The sequence below is a fragment of the Staurois parvus genome, unplaced genomic scaffold, assembly GCF_062004578.1.
Source record: "Staurois parvus isolate SC_StPar_1 unplaced genomic scaffold, SC_StPar_1.0 ptg000243l, whole genome shotgun sequence".
Taxonomy (NCBI): Eukaryota; Metazoa; Chordata; class Amphibia; order Anura; family Ranidae; genus Staurois; species Staurois parvus.
The window spans coordinates 16,241,243-16,264,290 of record NW_028318039.1 but is presented as its reverse complement, the minus strand read 5'-3'; the positions used below and the strand labels follow the sequence as shown (position 1 = coordinate 16,264,290).

At 38.6% G+C, this 23,048-nt stretch overlaps 1 protein-coding gene across 1 annotated transcript in view; it reads right to left on the bottom strand.

Annotated features, from left to right (window-relative positions):
* Positions 1-549: 549 nt before the first annotated feature.
* Positions 550-23,048, bottom strand: part of DNAJC3 (DnaJ heat shock protein family (Hsp40) member C3) — a 61,557-nt gene continuing 39,058 nt past the window's right edge. The window contains exons 7-12 of the mRNA XM_089680485.1: positions 22,215-22,334; positions 21,194-21,299; positions 19,455-19,575; positions 6,583-6,712; positions 2,006-2,154; positions 550-1,156 (exon numbers count right to left, since the gene is read on the bottom strand). Of these exons, the coding sequence (XP_089536611.1) occupies positions 999-1,156; positions 2,006-2,154; positions 6,583-6,712; positions 19,455-19,575; positions 21,194-21,299; positions 22,215-22,334 (784 nt within the window). The 3' untranslated portion in view covers positions 550-998. The remainder of the gene's footprint in view (positions 1,157-2,005; positions 2,155-6,582; positions 6,713-19,454; positions 19,576-21,193; positions 21,300-22,214; positions 22,335-23,048) is intronic.

Genomic DNA, 23,048 nt, shown 5'->3' with positions numbered 1-23,048 from the left:
ACAGCTTTTTTCATTTTGAGATAATGTCAGTGGTGCTTACGATAACAAGCTTTTAAGTGGTATGTCTCATCCCTTTACTTGCAAGAAAGCTTTTCTGTTGAACAACAACAGACTTACTAGTTAGATCACCACATGAAAATAGAAGAAAGCCAAAAAAGAAAACCCAATGCAGTCATCACATGTAAGAATTGGTATGCTGCAATATAATAAATGTTTGCTTTTGGGTTTCTTGCTGATTTAAAGTACTCAAATTCTCTAAGAAGCACCTCACCATTCCAGAATGAATAACCTCTCCATACACAAAGATTTAAAGATGAAATACCTACCACACCCCAAAAACTATTTCACAGTACTAACTGTAATACCATTTACATGATTAACAATTAAGAGAACAGCTGACTTATGGTATGTGTTATAACTCATTTACGTCTCACACCTTTTTTTTATCAACATTCCAGGATGGCACATTTATTAATAAATAACACAGTAAATGCACAAAGGCTGCAAAAATATTATTATAATTAGAAAAAAAATGCAGATAACATCCACTCCTACTAGAAGTGTTTAATTTAGGTTTCAAATTTCTTAAGTGTCACAGTTGAAGGTATGAACTCTTGGCACTGGTACAGCTGAATACAATTTGGTTTCTGGATAGATCCTCAAAGGGCTGAATATACAGCAATACTTCCGTGTCATATAATTAATAAAGCAAGGATGGATGTTTCAGTATTTTCCTCTAGAAACACTGCTCTTTTTTTGTGACCATTTAAAAAAAACAAACTCTAAATTCAAGTTAGTCTTCAACAGGCTGACAAATCTTCCCCCCCCCCCCATACTGGATACCAAAAGGAGTCTTTGAAAGTGATTTACTGCACTGGGCTGGAAGCCTGCACAGCAGACACTCCAAGCCATCTCCCAGGGAGTCCCTGTACAGCACTGTAGCAAAACCTGCATTCTCTCTCCTAGCAAAGTGCAGATGTGTATCACCAATGTGGTCTCTAGTTGAAGTTGAATTTAAAACCGAATGGCCCTCCTGAGCCAAATGGATTGAATCCCTGCCACTGGTTCCATCCACGATGAAAGTGGGCACCTCCTCCACCTTGCTGGCTCTCTGGGTCCAATGGATCTTCACCGGCATCAAATCTGCTCCTCTTTTCTGTGCAAACAGACATAATTGGTTATTAGGACTGATTTTTAATTTGTCCTTTTTAGTAGTTGTGATTATGTCACTGCCAAATATTATGTTGAATTTTGTTTTACTACTCTACTGGGGTCTTTTTTGAAGCAAAAAAAACCATGTATGAATTTTGTGGTTCTAGGTACAAATTATAAATTTACATCCACAATAACTACAGTACATGGTAATTGTCATAAGTTAGGCTTTTGATTATTGGCCAATATTAGAAAACCAGTCTGCTGCCCTGATTGGGGCAGCTGGGTGCACATCTGCTGACAAAGGTATATAATACTGGGTGTTCAGCGATTAACAAGGATTTACCAAAGACTACAGTGACTTTCAGAAAAACACGAAGTCTGCATTAAAGCAGTCACTATACTCTATGAATACCAATTTCACAGTTTGCAGTAGGTATACGTTTTACCCATATTTAGGAAGGAATCTTCTACTTATATAAAAGATTTAGGGAGGAATAGAAGAATGCATTTTGCCAGTTTTGCTAGATATCTGGCAAGTAGGATTAAACACGATTCATTCTTCTTTTATGTGGGCACAATTATTTTCAAGAACATTAATAATATACACTGAATAGGAGAGAGATAACTAAAGAGAAGCATGTTCAATCAAACCCTCAGCTAAATTATAAACAGCACAAGTCTGTTCTTTCACAGATATTCATAGAGAACATCTAAAGTCCATGTCTACAAGTGAATTCATATTCTCCATACTGCATAAATACTATGATGAAATGCTGCTACATTATTCCTCCAGCAACGCAAACACGTTGACACGACACAGTGACAAGGATAACCGGTAGCTAAGCATTACCTGGATCTGTTAAGACTTCTTTAGCAGAAGCAATATCAATGAATTTTTTCTCTGCTTTCTTTTTCTCCTCCTCATCTTGGAAGTTATCAGGATGCCACTGCTGTGCCAGCTTTCTGTAAGCTTTTATGATTTCCTGTTTTTTGGCATTCCTGTGTGTCAGTGAAAAAAAGTTGAGTGTGAGAGTTTACATATTATTAGAATTCTCTCTACAGAACACTTTCAATCTTCTAGCATCTAGTGAATCTACTTCTACCAGCATTCAGTGGTCTACACTATGCAGGGAAGTGTAGAGCAGAAAAAGGTGTAAAAAAAAAAAAAAAAAACAAACCACAACCAACCACAGCACCCTGGTTTGCTATCGCAGTTCATCATGGCTGTCACACTGCATCTGATATTTTCACACAGCTACATGCATTTCCATGGTGTAGCCAGCTCGGCCACCAGAACAATGGACATGCATGACGCCAATCCAGGGCAGGCGGCATTCAGGGAAGCCCCAGCATTGAGAAGAGGATGAAGTTCAACTCCCATTTATCTTGCGCTTCCTCCCGTACACTGCCGTGCTGGTAAAGATTGGGAGGTAGGACTCTCTTGTATAAAGGTGGGGAGGACTCTGATGTGAAAGGGAATGGAGGTGAGGGGATTGAGGGCTCTGATGTGAAAAGGGATGTGGGGGCACGAAAGGAACTGAGGACGCTTGTGTGAAGGGGGGCAGGACAGGTTGTGGGGTAATGGCTGATGATTGGAGAAGGAAGGTGGGGACTGAGGTCTCTCATTTGAAAGAAAACGGGGGGGGGGGGGGGAGAAATAAGGACTCCAATGTGATAGGGACCCATTTTAGACTGGAGGTGCCATATGCAGCTTAACAGAGCTGATCTTGCACAGCCCTCAGCTGTTTTTTTAGTTTACCTGTACAATGTCTCAAATCTACATCTTACAGGAGCTGAGAATGTCATTGTCCACCCATGAAAGAATTAGGCTTGCTTCTTTCAGGGCTTTTTGACTTCTGGTACCCCCTTGGTGGTTTATGTAGGCCACATCTGTGGCATTGTCAGACTGCAACCTGATTGGATTACCATGTAGGAAGGGGTCCAGTGTAGAAGAATCTATCTTATGGCTCTCAGTTGCAGGGTTGATGGGGAGCATTGTCTCCTGTGCAAAGCAGGTTCCCTGGACAGTCAGGGAATTTTAGACCTGGCCGCAGCCTATCAGGCTTGCGTTTGTCCTTGCCACCTTCCACGGAACAAACAGTTCTACAAAATTCTACAAAGAGTGCAATGTCATCCTAGAGACCTGGCAAAGTAAATTCTCAAAAGGAATCAACACAGAATAGCAGTGCTGAAAACGTGAGCTGCAATTGTTCCAGAAGAATAGGGTCCCTGAAGACAGGATCATATGCTCTTTTCATTTGCCCAGTCCAGTTAGCAAAAGTCTGACAAATAGACATGCAGTGGATATAAAAAGTCTACACAACCTGTTAAAAAGTCAGATTTCTGTGATGTAAAAAATGAGACCAAGCTAAATCATTTCAGAACTTTTTCCACCTTTAAAGTGACCTATAAACTGTACAACTCAATTGAAAAACAAACTGAAGTCTTTTAGGGGGGAAGTAAACATAAAAAACTAAAATAATGTGGTTGCAGAAGTGTGCACACCCTCTTATAACTGGGGATGTAGCTGTGTTCAGAATTAAGCAATCACATTCAAAATCATGTTAAATAGGAGTCAGTACACACCTGCCATCATTTAAAGTGCCTCTGATTAACCCCACATAAAAGTTCAGTTGTTCTAGTAGGTCTTTCCTGACATTTTCTTAGTCGCATACTACAGCAAAAGCCATGGTCCGCAGAGAGCTTCCAAAGCATCAGAGGGATCTCACTGTTTAAAGGTATCAGTCAGGAGAAGGGTACAAAAGAATTTCCAAGGCATTAGATATACCATGGAACACAGTGAATACAGTCAACATTAAGGGGAGAAAATATGGCGCAATAGTGACATTACCAAGAACTGGACATCCCTCCAAAATTGATGAAAAGACGAGAAAAAAAACTGGTCTGGCAGGCTGCCAAGAGGCCTACAGCAACATTAAAGGAGCTGCAGGAATATCTGGCCGTACTGGCTGTATGGTTCATGTGACAACAATCTCCCGTATACTTCATATGTCTGGGATACCTTTTCTCATCAGCAGTATATAGCAGTCTTGTGACTTCTATCAGTGTCCAGCTGATCAGCGGTTAAAACTTGTAGGAAGAGTTCTCATTCTTCTCTGACTGTCCTATTAGGCTGCATAACCTCTCACCCTCTGCCTGGACAGTGCCGATTGGCTCTGTGCTTATCACATGCACCTTCCCAAAGCAAAAAAAAAAAAAAAAAAAAAAAAAAAAAACACTCTACCAATACATACTAAACTTAGTACAGAGCTCTAGGAGTCACTCTGCACATTCTATCAGCAGATGGATTGGGAACTGTGGAAGAAGGGGAGGATCAGAGAAGGCAGGATTAAACAGCCTTTTAACACAATGCGGAGGATTAACCCCTTAGGTTCCACAGTGAGTATAAGGCTTCATGTACACGAGCAGCTCCTAAACTCAAGTATAGGAGGCATTTTTTTGCCAAAGCTCCTAAACTCAACTCCATAAAAGCCTATGTGTCCATGTACAGGAGCTGCCGCGTTTAGGTGAGGTTAAGCCTTCCTCTCCTGAACATGGAAGAATAGTTCAGGATAGAAACATTCTGACCTCCGGCAAATGCAAAACGCGTCAAAATCGCGGTACTGCAGCTGACACGGTTTTGCTTTTTCCTGAGTTGTATAGTTTATAGGTTACACTAAAGGTGGAAAAAGTTGTGAAATTATTTATCTTTGTCTCATTTTTTTTTACACCACAGAAACCTGACATATTAACAGGGGTGTGTAGACTTTTTATATCCACTGTAGCTGTGAAGGCCTGCTGAAAGGCAGGACCGGCAAGAGCAAACGTTGCCTTCAGTAGGGGTTCAAAGCGACTATCAACAGAATCCTTAAAAAGGAGAAGTTCACCTTTTGCTAAAAAAAAAAGAATAAATTTGCAATTTCAAATGATTTGCAAGTAAAAAAACCGCACATTTATTATTTTTTGTTGCAAGAGCCTGTAGACCATTGCACCAGCGACCAGCAGATAGCTGGTGCCATGCAGGTCTCCTGCAGACCTGTCAGTATATCCGCTTGTCTGTATAGGATCTACAGCACGGGAAAGCAGATATACTGACAGGAAGAATCAATGAACTACCACAGCACTCAAGTGTCAAGAATTTTTATGCTTTTTTCAGTGCTGTCACATTAGTGTGATTAAAATCCCCCCCCCCCCCCCCTTTAGCTGATCTGCACCTTGCCTCTGCCATTGCTAGGTAAGAATCCCTTGAGGGGGGAAATGGATGCAAAATGAGAGGGTATGCAAAATAGTTATTGTTGCATTAATGGACACTGGAGCAATGGGAGCAAAGTGGTTAATCTCCATACAATACAAACTTTGACTTTAAGGCTTCAAGAAGCTCCCCAATAGTTGGTAAAAGCTTTGTTACAGTTGCTGTACACACTGCTGTAATACAAGCTGTAACCTACATGTACATGACCTTACACAAAATAAAAAGTAATATTTCCCTAAACAAGTATTTTAGTGTGTTATTAGTGTCTGTGTAAGTGGCAGCTTTTCCCTGCACTCAGGTTTCATTCCCCGCACACAACACTTATAAAGCAAAGCAATTATGATTTACGGAACCCTAGAGTAAAGTCCGTGTGCAGGGGATCAATGTAAATGGGGTCACTGCTGAACAGAAACCAGCAAGATATCTACTAGTTTCTTCCTAATCAGTAAATATAGGCCCTTGTTCTGCTCTGTTCTTGGAAGTTAATTTTCATTTAGCGGTACATTAGTGTACGAATGCCTACATCACTCAAAGGACGTTATAGTGATGATTTGAGTAGCTACTGATGTGCTCTATAAAAATGTTTTTGTTGCTAAGGAAAAAAAAATAATCACAATTGATGAAAGTCTGTGTGGCCAACATTCCAAGCAATTTACAGCTCCGTTACTGAAAAACCGACTTTTTGCAATGTTTGCATCTAGCTGCAGTATTACCAGCTTCAGGGGCCTATGCATGTTGTCCAATTTAACTGCCGATGACGATGAAGCACCAGATTTAAAAAGCGATCTACAAATCAGCTTAGAAAACAAGCAAACAGATTTGTAATTGCTACAAAAGTTGGTAGCGTGACATGGAACAAAGTCCCTAACTGCAGATTGTAGTTGAGAACTACTGTAAAGCACATCCCTTGGGACACCTGAAGCTAGGAAAAACCAGTACCATGGGTGCCCAATAACAAAATCCAGAGCAAAGAGAATGGGAGCAAAATTAGAGAGAATGTCTACAGCAACCTATCAGATTTCTTCTGTGCTTGAACTGAAAAATGACTGGCAGCTATAAGTAACCACTCCATATTTCCCTAGTTTCTGTAAAAGAAAATCGAGCATTTTAGGCAAACAAAACAGTTGAAGCTTGTTTATGAAGACACCAATGAAATAAATAGAATTAAAATCTACCTTTTTACCCCCAAGATCTTGTAGTAGTCCCTTTTTTGAGATTGCTTCAGAAGCCTTTGTGCTTTCTCTAGACCCTCTCTGATCGCTTTGTCATCACTGTGCTGCTGTGCAGTTTCATAGTCCCGAATAGCTGCCAAAAAGAAGAGGAATGGTTATAACACTTGGACTCATTTGGTGCACATAGACTAGAGCATAGAATTGCTGTTACACAAGACAGTATAAAGGCAAACTGCAGTTCCAGCTGAGTGTTCCAAGATTCACCTGGAGAAACCCTCCTGCTCTAACAGATGTCGCTCTTGTTCTTATCGAACATCAAGCCTCAGTCTAACACATATTTTGTAAGTCTATTAAACAAATCAGGAGCAACGTACTCTTTTTATAGTTGATGGAAAAAAAATGAAGGCATTATTTGACATAAAGTGTTAATATCCATTAATGCTTTCCTACCTCCAAGTCGTTCTATCTGACATGAAACTGCCATCGGTTGCCGAGTTCTATTTTAGGCCTAAGACTCCAAGGTGTCTTAAGTAAGACAAAGTATTTGCATCAGATGATTTCCAAGCAGATGTTCTCGCTCAGCAAGTGTTACATTTGTCTTTTGTGCCGTTTCCTAGCAAGACAGCAGGAGGTGCCAAGCAATTTATATTACTTAGACATTTGACAGCTCCGTGCAAATCTGTCCTGAAATATGACATGAATATATGAATCTGCAAACATTACTCCTGAAATTCAAGGAATAGGAAATGACAGAAGGGCCACTACAAATGTAAAATTCTCACAAGTGGAGGCTTCCCCTACACGCAGGAACATCAACATGCACATGAATTCATCTTCAGCTTTCCTGGGAGGCTTCAAGCAATATCCATAAATATATTTTATTCTCCAACAAGTGCCTTAATAAACTGCACATAAAAAACTGTGTTCACCATCCACTGAAGATAAACAGATGCTCAAAACAACATTTACAACTTTGTCAAGGAAACGTACCCGCCAGCTGCTGGCAGGTTAATATAGTGTCCAGGTACTAATAACCTCAGTAGGAAGTCACGGCTTCATTCGTACTTTGTAAAAGTAATAGCAGCATCAATACATCACATCTGTGGTCATGTCAACACTAAGATAGAGGTGCTAAATGATCGCTTAACATGGAGACAGTGAAAAAAAGTGGAGTTAATTAATAAAAATATTGTAATCTATGATAAATTCTACACAGCTTGAGGATTATTGTGATGCTCATTCCATAGGTTTTTATGGGATGTACTAGAATTAAAACCATGTTGGATATAGGAATCTGACAAACGGCATCAGAACAGGTTTGATCAGCATATAGTTGTAAAGCCATTTACAACTCTGACCTGAGCTACATTAACAAATTTTGTCTCCAAATACAACCCAAACTGTTCTCTCTGCTCATTCAAAGACCTGCTTTCTAAATCCCTCGTCTCCTCCTCCTATGCTTGTCTCTAGAGCCTCTCCAATCCTCTGAAGCTTCCTAACCCCATCTGCCTGGCTGTCTCCTGCGCTGTCCACTTTTAGGCGATCCCTGAAAATTCATCTCTTCAGGGAAGCCTATCCTGCCTTCAGCAAATAACCAAATCATTTATTTTTTCCCCATCAGTTCATCCTTCACAGTTATTACCTTTTGTTCCACCAGCCCCTCCCTATTAGATTGTAAGCTCCCAGGAGCAGGGCCCTCCTAACCCTCTTGTACTGAATTGTATTGTTGCTGTATTGTCTCCTTTTATATTGTAAAGCGCTGAGCAAACTGTTGGGCCCAATTTGGACATTTTCACTTAGGGCTGTGTGTGGAGTTATTTTGAGAGGACAGTAAATTTACACTATTATAAAAGCTGTACACTCACTAGTTTACATTATAGAAAAGTGTAATTTCTTCAGTGTTGTCACATAAAAAGATATAATAAAATATTTACAAAAATGTGAGGGGTGTACTCACTTCTGTGAGACACTGAGATACACACACACACACACACACACACACACACACACACGGATGCCCCATCGTTTGATGGAAATGAAAATTATCAACCTACAGAGAAATTAATTTAAAGACACCCCAAAAATCAAAGTAGAAAAATGATGCAGGAGGTTAGTCCATTTTGCTGAAATTTCCTTGCAGCAAAATCAAAATGCTACTCATTAGTTTGTATGACCCCCACGTGCTTGTATGCATGCCTGACAACGTCTGTGGGAAAAAAATATGTTCTTACACAAAGCATAAAGAGCATTCAGTCCCATGAAACTTTGAAGTAAAAAAAAAAAGGAACAAAACAAAAACAAAAAAAACAAACAAAATACAAAGTCCACTCCTGTGTCTTCTTCCCACTTTAAACATATATCACCAATAGTGCCCTACATTGACTTCCACTAATCACCCCAATCCACTGTAACCCACCAGCTCATATTGCCTCCCAAACACTTTTGCTGAAATATGAGAGGCAATAGGATCTAGTGAGTTACACTGGATTGGGATGATTGGTGGTAGTCACTGAAGGCACTGCTGGTGATATATGTTTGAAGTAATTTTATAAACACAAGTCCACTCCTGTGTCCTCTTTGCGCTTTGTTTAACCTCTTGACTCTGGCAGCATGGGTGGGCCTTAACGCCGAGCAGCCACATATATGCGGTCCTGTAAGAACAACTTACCGCGCGGAGAGCAACAAAGTGGAGAAAACTAAAAGCCAAAATCTGACATTTCACACAAAACCCCAAAAATGGACTGGACAAAATGAATGACACCCTCAATGTAGCAGACTCCTTGGAAAAAATAACTGAAATGAATCTCTTCCTGTAACCATCAATAAGTTTCTTACACCTCTCTACTGGAATTCTGGACCACTCTTCTATTGTCAACTGCTCCAGGTCTCTCAGATTAGAAGGGTTCCTTTTCCCAACTGCTGTTTTGAGATCTCTCCACAGACGCTGTATGGGATTGAGATCTGGTCTCATTGCTGACCAGTTCAGTATTCTCAAACATTTTGAAACAATTTCTGGGTGCTTTTTAACGTGTGCTTCAGGCCATTGTCCTGCTTTAATACCCATGACTTTTGACAAAGACTTAACCTTCTGACATTGGGCCCTACATTGCACTCCAGAATTCTTAGGTAGTCTTCAATTTCAGAATGCCATGCACACGGTCAAGACATCCAGTGCCTGAAGCAGCAAAGCAACCCCAAAACATCAGCGACCCTCCATGTTTGACTGTAGGGACTGTATTATTTTCTTTAAAGGCTTCATTGCTTTCTCTAAACACAGTAAAATGATGGGCTTTACCAAAAAGCAGTTATTTTGATTCGTCTGTCCACAGTACATTCTTCCAATTAGATTTTGGCTTCCTCAGCTAAGTTTTTGCAAACTCCAATCTGGCTTTTTAATGTTTCTGTGTCAGCAGTGGAGTCCTCCTGGGTCTCCTATCATAGCATCCGTTTTCATTCAGATGGCATGGTATACTGCAGATTGACACAGTTGTATTCCCTGTGCCTGAAGATCAGCTTGAATTTGTCTGGAAGTTGATTAAGGTTCTTTAGCCACTATTCGAATATTCCTTTGTTGGAATATTTGATCAATATTTCTCTTTCATCTACGTCCAGGGAGATTAGCTGCAGTTCCATGGGCTGTAAACTTCTTGACAATGCTGCAAACAGAGGACACAGGAACATTAAGATCTCTGGAGATGGACTTGTAACCTTGAGATTGTCCCTGCTTTCCCCCAATTTTTGTTCTCAAATCCTCAGACAATTCTTTGCTGCTCTCTCTCTTCTCCATTCCATGCTCCATGTAGCATACACAGACACACAACAGAAAGATTGAGTCTATTTTTCACCATTTTAACTGGATGCTAGTGTGATTTCTATCTTTTCAGCACTTGATAATTGATAGAGGTGAGTTTAATTACAAATTACAGGAGCATCACAAACTTAAAATTGTAAGCAATAATTGCATTCGGAGAAGGTGCCAATAATTTTGTCCAGTCCATTTTGGGGGTCTTGCGTGGAATACGTCTGATTTGGCCTTTTGTTTCTCCACTTTTTTGTGTCATACCAACACAAACAAAAGAAATAAAACACGATAATGCCTAAACATTTGTAATTGAAAAAATTTTCTGGGCAAAGTGGAGCATCATCTTGACAAAAATGCAGACTGTATATGAATATGTAAAGCACTGCGTAAATTGTTGGTGCTATACAAGTACCTGCAATAATAAAAATAAGTGCAGAAGTTCTTCACTTCAGTTTAGTTGCACTACTGGTTTCACTGAACTAGGATTGTGCTTGTATAACTGGTTTTGGTTTTAGCATTCTTGATTTGATGAAACCCATCACCACTATTTCCGTTTGTTGGATTTTTTATTTTTTTACGTTTGTTGCAATTTTTTTAAAGATCACTAATTGACACTTAAGTAGGATATAACAGTTGTATATGAAGTACTGTAAATGTATATCTGATGTATTTCATGTGTTTTAATTATTGGATAATCACTGTACACATTACGTTTTAGCATATGGATTTTCTTTGAGCGCTGTACCACATTTAGCTTTTTATTCACGTTGTTATTTTACGAATACTATTGAGCTTGTGATATAGGAACAATATTTGCGGTCTCAACATACTATTTAGTTACCATGTATTCACAGTTTAGGATAAAACAATACACAGAACCTTTTTGTTTTGTACAAACAAGGCTTTCTCTTGCAAAACATTTTATTTTCTATGCAATCTGTAGGCAAAATATGTAACAAAAAGGAAATGAAAGTGCCCAACAATGGTTCCTGTGGATAAAGTGGACTTTTTTTTTTTTATTTGTCCTATTTATAACTACAGTAAAATTATGTTTCTATTAGAAAGCATGACAGTTATTTAGAAATGAAATAAAAGCAATTTTTTTCTCTATTGAAAATGTTCTTTTCTTTTATGTGTTCTTAAAAAATGAACCACTTGTCTAATGTCTGCAGCTGCTGACCTAATTTTTGAAACCACAGTGAAGCTTCTCTTTAAGGAAGAAAATAATAATAAATATAGCGAGTATAGTAAAGAATCACCTCCTTTAAAATTATCACATTTTGTTGCTTTGCAGCCTGAAATGAAGACAGACACATTTTATGCTTTATCCGGCTGTATTTACTCAGTGTAAAATTTATAACATCCCAGTGAAAAATATAATCACCAACATATCAGAAATTTTAGGAGATAGGAGATCAGCTGTGTGTATTAAGATATAAATTAAATTCTATCCTTAACAATAAAGCCAAGGTGAAACTTGCCAGGTGTCATAGAGAATTCTATGAATATGGGAATAAGGCTAGCAAGTTGCTAGCAAATGCTTTGAGATCTGAAAAAACAAGACATTTTATTCCACATATAAAAAAATGGCAGGCGATTCCTTGGTGAAATCGTCAAATGAAAATAGCACAAGTATTTAGGGAGTATTATGAGGCCTTGTTTAACCTAGGTTCACATGTTTTAACTTCGATGCAGGAAGATAAATATTTAGCAGAGCGGCAATATATTCAGGACTCAGGAATGCCAACACTTTCAAAATCTGTCATCGAGGATTTAAATGCGCCAATTTCTTTGGAAGAATTCAAATCTGCATTAACCTCAATGGAGATAGGGAAAGAACCAGGACCGGATGTTTATATCTTGTTGTACTGTAAGCTTTTTGCAGAAAGGTTGGTACCTTGGTTTGTGCAGGCTTTTAGCTCTCTTAAGAAAGAGGAGAATGACGGAAATAGCCCATTGTGGGATATGCTTCAGGCATTCATAACAGTTATACCAAAAGAGGAGAAAGATCCTGCATCTTACTCAAGTTAACGGCTCAATTCATATGGATTTGAAAATCTTTACCAAAATTCTAGCTTCAAGATTGACAAGGTATATCCCGAATTTGGTTCATTACGATCACGTGGGCGTTACCCGAGGGAGAGAAGGTAGACATAATATACAACGTGTACTTAATGTTATTCACTATGCTACTCATCAACATACACCCTTCGTGCTTCTATCAACCGATACGGAAAAAAACATTTGATAGGGTAGATTGGACATTTTTTAAAAGCAATCTTAAATCATATAGGCTTAGCACAGGAAGGAATGTTCAGTTGGATCTCTGCAATATATTCTGATCCTTCGGCTAGGGTGAGGACTAATGAAGTAATATCAGAAAGGTTTCTTAGATGAAATGGTACTCGACGAGGTTGTCCACTATCCCCTGTTATTTTTATACTTACATTAGAACCTTTTCTATTCAGGATCGGAAATCATCCGGATATAAAAGGGCATTAAGACAAAAGGAGTTGGTTCATAAAGTAGCTGCTTTCACAGATGAGTTGAGGTTTTTTTTCCCCGACATGTCCTCTGACTTTACTACCCTCACTTATGGCAAAGTTGCACAAGTACTCTGATCTTTCAAAATTTTAAAAGTAAATTATACAAAATCCGATGGGGGTGAGCATAGATATGACAGCAAAACAGCACATTTGCTCCCAATCTAATTTTAAATGGACAGACTCCCACATGCAGTATCTTGATACAAAAATGTCAAGAAACCTGTGTAAAATCTTTGAAATTAATTTTATCCATATTCTTCTTCAGAAGTTCTCCAGAGCTTCCCCCATCTTCTGGAACGCTCTACCCCAATTTATCAGACTATCGCCTAGTTGGCTCACTTTTAGGTGATCTCTGAAAACCTATCTTGCCCTCAGCTAATAATGGAATATTCTACTCCTCCTACCAGTCCATCCCCCACAGTTACTACCTTTTGTACCACTAGCCCCTCCCTCTTAGATTGTAAGCTCCAAGGAGTAGGGCCATCCTATTATTATTATTATACAGTATTGAACTGTATTGTTGCTGTATTGTCTCCCGTTATATTGTAAAATGCTGAGCAAACTGTTAGAGCTACAGTGGGGATCGAAAGCTAAAAATTTGTATTAATGTGCATAAAGAAGCCAAGGAAAGATGGAAAAATCTCCAAAAGGCATCAAATTACAGATTAGACATTCTTATAATATGTCAACAAAAGTTAGATTTTATTTCCATCATTTACACTTTCAAAATAACAGAAAACAAAAAAAATGGCGTCTGCAAAAGTTTGGGCACCCTGCAGAATTTACAGCATGCACTGCCCCCTTTGCAAAGCTGAAACCTGCCAGTGTCATGGATTGTTCTCAATCATCGTCTGGGAAGACCAGGTGATGTCAATCTCAAAGGTTTTAAATGCCCAGACTCATCTGACCTTGCCCCAACAATCAGCACCATGGGTTCTTCTAAGCAGTTGCCTAGAAAACTGAAACTGAAAATAGTTAACGCTCACAAAGCTGGAGAAGGCTATAAGAAGATAGCAAAGAGTTTTCAGATGTCAATATCCTCTGTTCGGAATGTAATTAAGAAATGGCAGTCATCAGGAACAGTGGAAGTTAAAGCAAGATCTGGAAGACCAAGAAAAATATCAGACAGAACAGCTCGCAGGATTGTGAGAAAAACAATTCAAAACCCACGTTTGACTGCACGATCTCTCCAGAAACATCTGGCAGACACTGGAGTTGTGGTACACTATTCCACTATAAAGAGATACTTGTACAAATATGGTCTTCATGGAAGAGTCATCAGAGGAAAACCTCTTCTACGTCCTCACCACAAAAATCATCGTTTGAACTTTGCAAATGAACATATAGACAAGCCTGATGCATTTTGGAAACAAGTTCTGTGGACCGATGAGGTTAAAATTGAACTTTTTGCCGGAATGAGCAAAGGTACGTTTGGAGAAGAAGGGGCACAGAATTTAATGAAAAGAACCTCTGTCCAACTGATAAGCATGGGGTTGGATCAATCATGCTTTGGGGTTGTGTTGCAGCCAGTGGCACAGGGAACATCTCACGAGTAGAAGGAAAAATGGATTCAATAAAATTTCAGCAAATTTTGGATGGTAACTTGATGCCATCTGTGAAAAAGCTGAAGTTAAAGAGAGGATGGCTTCTACAAATGGATAATGATCCTAAACACACCTCGAAATCCACGGAGGATTACATCAAGAGGCGTAAACTGAAGGTTTTGCCATGGCCTTCACAATCTCCTGACCTCAACATAATTGAAAATCTATGGATAGACCTTAAAAGAGCAGTGCGTGACAGACAGCCCAGAAATCTCAAAGAACTGGAAGACTTTTGTAAGGAAGAATGGGCAAAGATACCTCAAACAAGAATTGAAAGACTCTTAGCTGGCTACAAAAAGCGTTTACAAGCTGTGATACTTGCCAAAGGGGGCAGTACAAGATATTAACTCTGCAGGGTGCCCAAACTTTTGCAGACGCCATTTTTTTGTTTTCTGTTATTTTGAAAGTGTAAATGATGGAAATAAAATCTAACTTTTGTTGACATATTATAAGAATGTCTAATCTGTAATTTGATGCCTTTTGGAGATTTTTCCATCTTTCCTTGGCTTCTTTATGCACATTAATACAAATTTTTAGCTGGGGTGCCCAAACTTTCGATCCCCACTGTATATAAAATCCTGTATAATAATAATCCCATTGCTACATAAATTTAAACTAGATCTTCAGGAGGTGGGATAAGGAATCGTTTACTTGGCTTGGTCATAATAATATCATTAAAATGAACAGGATAGCTAAACTCATTTACTTTTTACAGTCCTTACCAATTAAATTGCCTCAGGGTTTCTTAAATGATCTACAGGCAAGATTTTTGAAGTTTATATGGGCAGGTAAATGGGCAAGGATAAGGAGATCTATTTTGACTCTCCCAAACCCTTTGAAATATCATGAGGCAATCCATCTGGGTAGAGTATTAAACTGGTGCTCTAAACGGGAGAAAAAAAAACAAATGGGTAGACTTGGAACAGGTGGTAGTGGGTACTCCTTTGGCAGGATTTCCCTGGGTGTTAAGCAAGGATACTCAGAGGCTACCCAACATCCTCTGATTGGAATTACACTGAAGACTGTCTGAACGGTGTTTAAAAACGCAAATCTTTCTCCGTCTCCAAGTCAGTTGATACCGATATTGGGCATCCCTGGTTTTAGACCTGGATTGAACGACCCCCAATTTGATGTCGTAATTTGTCAGGATATTTTCTGTTTGTACCATTTCAATCAAGATAAAACGGTTCTTAAAGAGCCACGAAATTATGAGTAATTTTTTCTATAACTTGGATGTTCTTCGTTGTGCACAGTTAAGGACATATCTCCTTGAATGTCTATTAAATTTTGCAGATAAGCAGATGGACTGGCAGGAGCACCAGAAATACACACAAAGGAAGCAATACAAAGAGAACAGGATACTTTAAGTACATGGTATCGCAGGCACATATCAGGAATATGAAATGTTGGGTTTACATATTCTTTAAGTGGGAAGGGGGTCAAATAGGATTTCTCTCTCTTTAACTTGTAAGGATATTTAAAGAACATTGTGTACTGATGAAAGGATAACCCTCTGATCTGCTATTAATGAGTAATTACTATGTGGAAAAAGCTACAATGTCACATCTAGCTTTTGACACTTCAGATACTGTTCTGCAAGTGTCAGCTGTCAAAATGACAGCCACAATTTGACAGTTAAAATGTTACTAAACCCAGGCCCCTACATTCACTATATTCGGTCTCCCACAGTACACAGAACAAGGAAATGCAATTATTTTAGTAAATATAAACTGCTTAATACCTTTTCTCATTAGCAGTTAGAAGTCACAAGACTGATCTATCAGTATCCTGCAGAGCACTGGTTAAAACTTGTAGGAGTTTTCCTTCTGCTCTAGGAGGATGCAAAACCCCTGACCTCTGCCTGGACAGTGCCGATTGGCCCTGTGCTGATCACATGCACTCTCCCAAGAAAAAAAAAAAAACCTCTCTAGCAATACACATAAAACTGAGGATGTGCAGAGTGTCTCCACATAATATGTCTTATCAGGAGCTATGATGGGGACATTGGAAGAAGGAGAGGATCAGAGAAGTCTGGATCAAACCACCTTTTTACACAATGCAGAGGATTAACCCCTTAGGTTCCACAGTGAGTATAACAAACATGCTTTACTGCATATAGAGACTGATTTTACGGTTGTGGGCCAAAGTATATCAATAATGTTTTTCAGGACATGCCTGGTACACAAGTCCAAAACTGGTTAAAATTATTTACACTTAGCTGAGATTTTTTTTTTATGTTTAAATGTAAAGTACTGTAAAAAGAAAGGTTTTAGTCACTTGTGAAAAATGCTGTGACACTGAATTTGTAATGACATTCAATTTTTTTTCCTACGAACAAAAACGGGAGACAAATTCTGCAGCTGCTACAAAATCACCAATGTGACCTGGACCTTGGGGTTCAAAAACTTTACACCTGTGATGACCAATAAGACATCGAAGTAAGATGTTCATACTTATGCAGTGGTTTTAGTAACTGCATTTAGGGAATAAGTCTGAATCTGACAGAATAATCTGAAGCCGACATAAATCCTGTTTTATCCAGATCCCTCAAAGTGGAATGCATGCCACGGGATGTTGATCGAGGCCTCCTAATATAAACATTTCTTCTGCTTGATATAGAGACAGGGAAGATGACACTTCTATCAGCCATAGCAATTGTGAAACATTTATCAGAAACTTGTTGTACTGACTGATAATCCTAATAAGTGAGCTCTCCGTTCTTATCAACTGGCAGGGTAAACATACAATAAAGCATGCTTGTTTGGAAGCATAAAACACTAATATATTCTACATGGCTTGCATATAAGCGGAAGAAAAAGGCTGAAAGCCAAATAAAGATCCATTATGCTCAAATACGATTTGGCATTATGCACACAAATCCCCAAGAGTAAGCCAGTCACAATTTTCCTAACGAGAATCAATCAGCTTAAAATTCAAATGTCAATACGACATCTTTCAAATTAGCATATCTAGCCGGCTGCGTGATTTAACCTTTTCGTACAACATCAAGGATTAGGTCCCTAGTGACTAACAGAAACACAGCAGCTTTTCCATAGCACTGCCATACAACCTACACTGATTAAACGGGCTGTTGTAAGAGACTTGATAACAGGACATGTTTCCAAATAATCCTCAGAAGTGAAAAGGATAGTCTGCGTGTTTACATCTCCCCTAACACCTTATTATTTCACATGAAATGGAATTGCAATTGTCAATAGTATAATAAGATATAATAGTGCAGCACTACAGCTCACCTGTGATCTATATATTGCGCAACAAAGTGCCCAACAAACAATTGTGTGACAATCTAATTTTGCTGGGATAAAAACAACTCCAGTAAATACTGCATAGCTACATCCGAGTGGATGCAAGCATAGTAGCATTATACTAAAGAAAGAAAGTAACATAATCAACAGAAACAAGGAAATAAACAAGAGGTAAAGAGAAGCATTCTATTCCAAGTAGATGTATCCTGCAGAACATTGGCCTGAAATGCTAAAAGGTAGGTTAGCCATATATTTCCATTAGGTAGGTGACAATCTAGGAATTGCTAAAATTGGGCTGTGTAAGTGATGCACTGTGCAACATTGCACATTCTTTTAAGGGTCATTTTTCTTGCACTGCACACAATGTCAGACTATGTTGTAGATACCAATTCAACGACAAGATCTGTAAATCTAATGCTGATGTTACATTAGACCATTCTAGATCATTTCCTAGGTCCTAAACTAAACTTGGCAGCGTTTCAGACTTTAAATGACTGCAAATAGACAATGGTCACCTGCACTCAAAACTGGAGGGCTCTCTGGCCTCTTATTTGCCTTGAAGGCTGCAATCAGAAGACAGTAGTAGTCTGTGCTCTCATAAGGCCAAAGCATAAGGTCAAGGTCACTTTTTGCTACACAACTCCCCAACCACCTGTCAATGGTATGCTATCAATAATTCGTTGGAGAAAGCATGAAATCATGGTTTGTAGCCTTGGCACAGCAAGAAACCTTTGATTTGTTTTTAAAATAAAAGAGGATCTCTGAATTCAGAGACAGATTTTGCGAGCAAATTTAGAAAGGTTCCACAAAAATGTCTACAGCGTACCTAATTCAAATTTTAAAAAATTTATAAAAAGTAAAAAAAATAATACATCACAGTTCACTAGTCCAATTTGATTTTTGCCCGGTGTTCCACTTTTCCTGTTCATTCATGTCTACCCTTGTAAATTCACTCTGCCTATGGAGTAAGCCATGGTTATCACACAGGCTAAACTTGTATGCCTTTGTACATGGGGATTGATGGCATTAGTAGAGGATTGCTATGCTTTCCTTTCAGCTTACAGAATGTGACAAGGACACTACGTTTCTGACAAGATCAACAGGTATTTTCTGTACTTTCTGAAAATGTTCTTAGCCTGAAAAATTAAAACCAATTCAGCCAATACCATGATTGGTAAGATGAAGTGCATTACATTTTGGTTTTAAGCTTAGATATGCCCCATTCAATTACTTCAAACAGGTACTGGATGAAGATCAATGGAAGCGGAAACAAAAATCCTCCACTGTATCCCATGCAGCTGCACAGTACCCATTTTAGTGTCAAGTGCACATGCACATTGGCCAATAAGCCCATTTCATCCTTTAAGAAGCAAGCCAGTCATGAAGCGCTTATGTGAATATACAATGGTATCCAACTGCTGTAGAACTAAAAAACTCAGAAAACCAAAACCTGGCAATGTGCGATCCCAGGGGTTCCGAATGGAGTTCTAAAGATTTGGTACATACAGGGGTTTATTTACTAAATCTGGTGAGTGCAAAATCAGGTTCACTTCTGCATAGAAAACATTCAGTTTTATTGCCAGCTTTAGTAAATTAACCCCACTGTATGTTTCCATCTTACATGCAATGTGAATAGACATGAGTTAAAGAAAAATACCTTCTTCATACATTTCTTCTTGTATATAAGCTTCCGCCCTGTCCTTCAGAGCATTTACATTCTCGGGCTCCTTTTGCAGGAATTCTGTACACTCTCTAATGGCTTCATTGGACTGCTGATTCTAGAATGAACACATGTATTTTTATATATACTTAACACAGTGGTGTGTAAAAATAGGATACAAATACACACAGTAACTGACAATACTGTGTCCTGCCAACTGTTGCAAAAGGTTGCCTGGAGGAGTAGAACTGTTATCATTTGCATGATCAAGTAACTGAACTTTCATCACACTTTGCGATTCTCATAATACACAGTGTGAACTCAATTTAGCAGTAGCAAGTCTTGAACATTTACCCAGTTAAGTCTGCATTACTAAAGCCTAGAGAACAACCATTCCTTTAAAGAAGAACGAATCGGCAAAACTTTTTTTTTCCATTTTGTATAGAGTAAGGGAGGGTTCTAAAAGGTTTATTTTTGCCATCTTTGTCCCATTGGGGAGATCTACCTTCACTTCCGGTCCATAGCCAAAACAGGAAATGAGAGGAAACATCTGAAAATTAAGGAAATCATTTGCCAGCCCAGAACAAGTTCCCCCATTGGAAGATTTCCCCTCTATTACTATTCTAGGGACAACCCAAAATTTAGGATTTTCCTTTACTTTCAGTGATAATGGTAAATAGGAGAAAGAGAGAGGATGAATCTCCCTAAAGGAGACACAGACAGCAATAAAAACCTGGGGGGTTTGAGTTTAAATTTCACCATCCCTGACCACCACCATGGAATGCTAAGTGTGCCTACCATGACCACCAATGCAGCATGGGGGGGAGGGGGGGTTACCTTTCACTGCCTGTGACCACCAATGCAGGGGGGAGTTAAAAGACACCAACTTCCTAGTTAATCCTCGCCATGTGAAGCCACAGGCAGATGCACATCTCTCACCAAATTCATTATTCTCTGCAGGAGACTGAACATTGTAGCTGGCCTCCCGGACGACCTACTTGGTCCTAAGCCTAGGCTGCCCTATAAATGATCTGGCTCTGAATATCAAGTCTGTAGCCCCTATTCATCTTAAATTTTAGCTAATAAAATGAGCTTGACCTGGAAGCTGAAGATTACCACAGTGCTCCGCTGACAAATACACAACTCTGGGGGGGAATATATTTGACCATGATCACTCCTATACAGAAGCTGTGGTAGCTTGATCATAGAAGCCCCTCTGCTGCTGGACTGATGCATGAAGCATATATATATATATATATATACATATATATATATATATATATATATATATATATACACATATATACATATATATATATATACATACATATATATACATATATACATATATATATATATATACATATATATATATATATACATACATACATACATATATATATATATATATATACATACATATATATATATATATATATATATACATACATACATACATATATATATATATATATATACATACATACATACATATATACATATATATATATATTTTTTTTTCTTCACACAGCCCAATACACGCACCTGGTAATAACTGCGTATGTTGGTAGGGAAAATACCACCATGACTTTGCTTTGTTTTGTAGAATTGTGACAAAGTAGACACAGGTAATGCCACCCATGTGCTTTTACTTGTATTCAGAGATGGGTGTTTTAGGTGGTTTAGAAATCAATCTGAAAAAAACAGTACTGACAATAATGAATCTGAAAACTTACTTTTGAGTAACAGTGACATCTACGTTCCTGAACTAGAGCAGAATAAAAGGGTACATTCGGTTCCGTTTTCAGCACTGCTCCATATTTAGTGATGGCATCTTCATACCTGCAAGTAGATTTCTTAGAAATTATCTATGGCATAAAAACAAATGACAAAAAAAGAGGATATAAACATCTATAATTTTATATATTTTCCATATTTTATCAGAAAGCACGGGGAATGGTGCCTGCTTTAAAATAGGTTTCCAATGCAGTAAGAGATAAAAGATAATGAGACAAAAAGATTTGAGATTTTAATCTCAGTTAATAATTGTCAGCACGGGAAAATGATGGTTACTGGAAAACTAAATTTTGTATTTATTTTAAGGTTTAGTCCAGCCTTTCTCAACCAGGGTGCCTTGGCAAAATTTCTAAAAATTTACCAAAACGTGTATACAAGCGAGCAGGTGGAACAAGTCTGGCTTTTAGTTACACAAAGCCACAGGCTTTCATTGTGCACCATTACGACCTTCTAGCCGCCAGCGTCCTGACAACCAATGACATCATCAGTTCATAAGGAAGACATCAGCTGTGTGCACAGCATCCTAGCTGACCCTTCCCTGCCCCTCTTCATCAGTGCTGGGGGCACATTAGCTCAGTGATGGAGAAAAACTGAGGGAGAAGAGAAACACTGGAATACTAGTCAGTACCCGTGTGCAAAAGTGTATTTGCTTTGGAAGAATAGATCACCTCCAATGTTGGGTGTTCTATGTGTGTGGATATTGCTGAGGTATATAAACTATTAGTTTTCCACATTCTATTTTAGAATGGGGTGCCTCGGGACTGCCCATAATTGTACAGAGTGCCCCAGGACGGTCCATAATTTTAAAGGGTGCCTCGGTACTGCCCATAATTTTAAAGGGTGCCTTGACCAAAAAAAAGATTGAGAAACACTGGTTTAGCCCATATAGGAAAAGATATAAGGCACGATTACATGGATTTAGTCCTTGTTTTTGACATCAGTGATGTCAACATGTCGTACCTTTCTTCTAGTATGAGTTCTTCAGCTGCCTGGATCTGTTTATTTAGCTTCTTGACTTGCTTGTAGTGAGCAAAGCAATCTTTGTGATCTGGATCAAGCTTCAAACACTCCCGAATTTCACTATTCCATGCAAATTCAAGTTAGAAACTTATTAAATGTATTATGCTAAACCTAAAGAAACAAGCTAAGCATACATTTGAAATACATGTAAGTGAACGGTTTGGCAGAAATATTGAGAACCAATGGGAGCTCAGAGAGCACAGCCAAACCATTGACCCCCACTGCACTGGCAACACAACCTGGTCAAGAATACCATAACAGACGGTCACCGCTCCAATCCAGCAGTATCAGTCTCCCAGGTTTACACTCTGTAATTCAAAGTGCTGGCAGAGACAGAGTACATCTCGCTCGAAGGTACAACATAGCATACAACAGTGGTTCTCAGCCTTCCTAATGCTGCTACTCTTTAATACAGTTCCTCATGTTGTGGTGACCCCCCAACCATAAAATTATTTTTGTTGCTACTTTATAACTCTAATTTTGCTACCATTATGAATCGTAACATAAATATCTGATATGCAGGATGTATTTTCATTGTTACAAATTGAACATAATTAAATCAAATATTTTTTTTTTGCAGTAGTTGATTTTACAGTACATTATTTTACATTTACCCATTAATTATAATTCATGAAGTGTCGTTTTACCTCCATTACAGCTGCTTTCAAACACAGTAGCTGCTTTTAACAGAGTAGCTGCTTTCAACACGGCAGCTGCTTTCTACACAGTACCTGCCCTTTACACATGTATGACTGGTCCACATAAGTACATTAT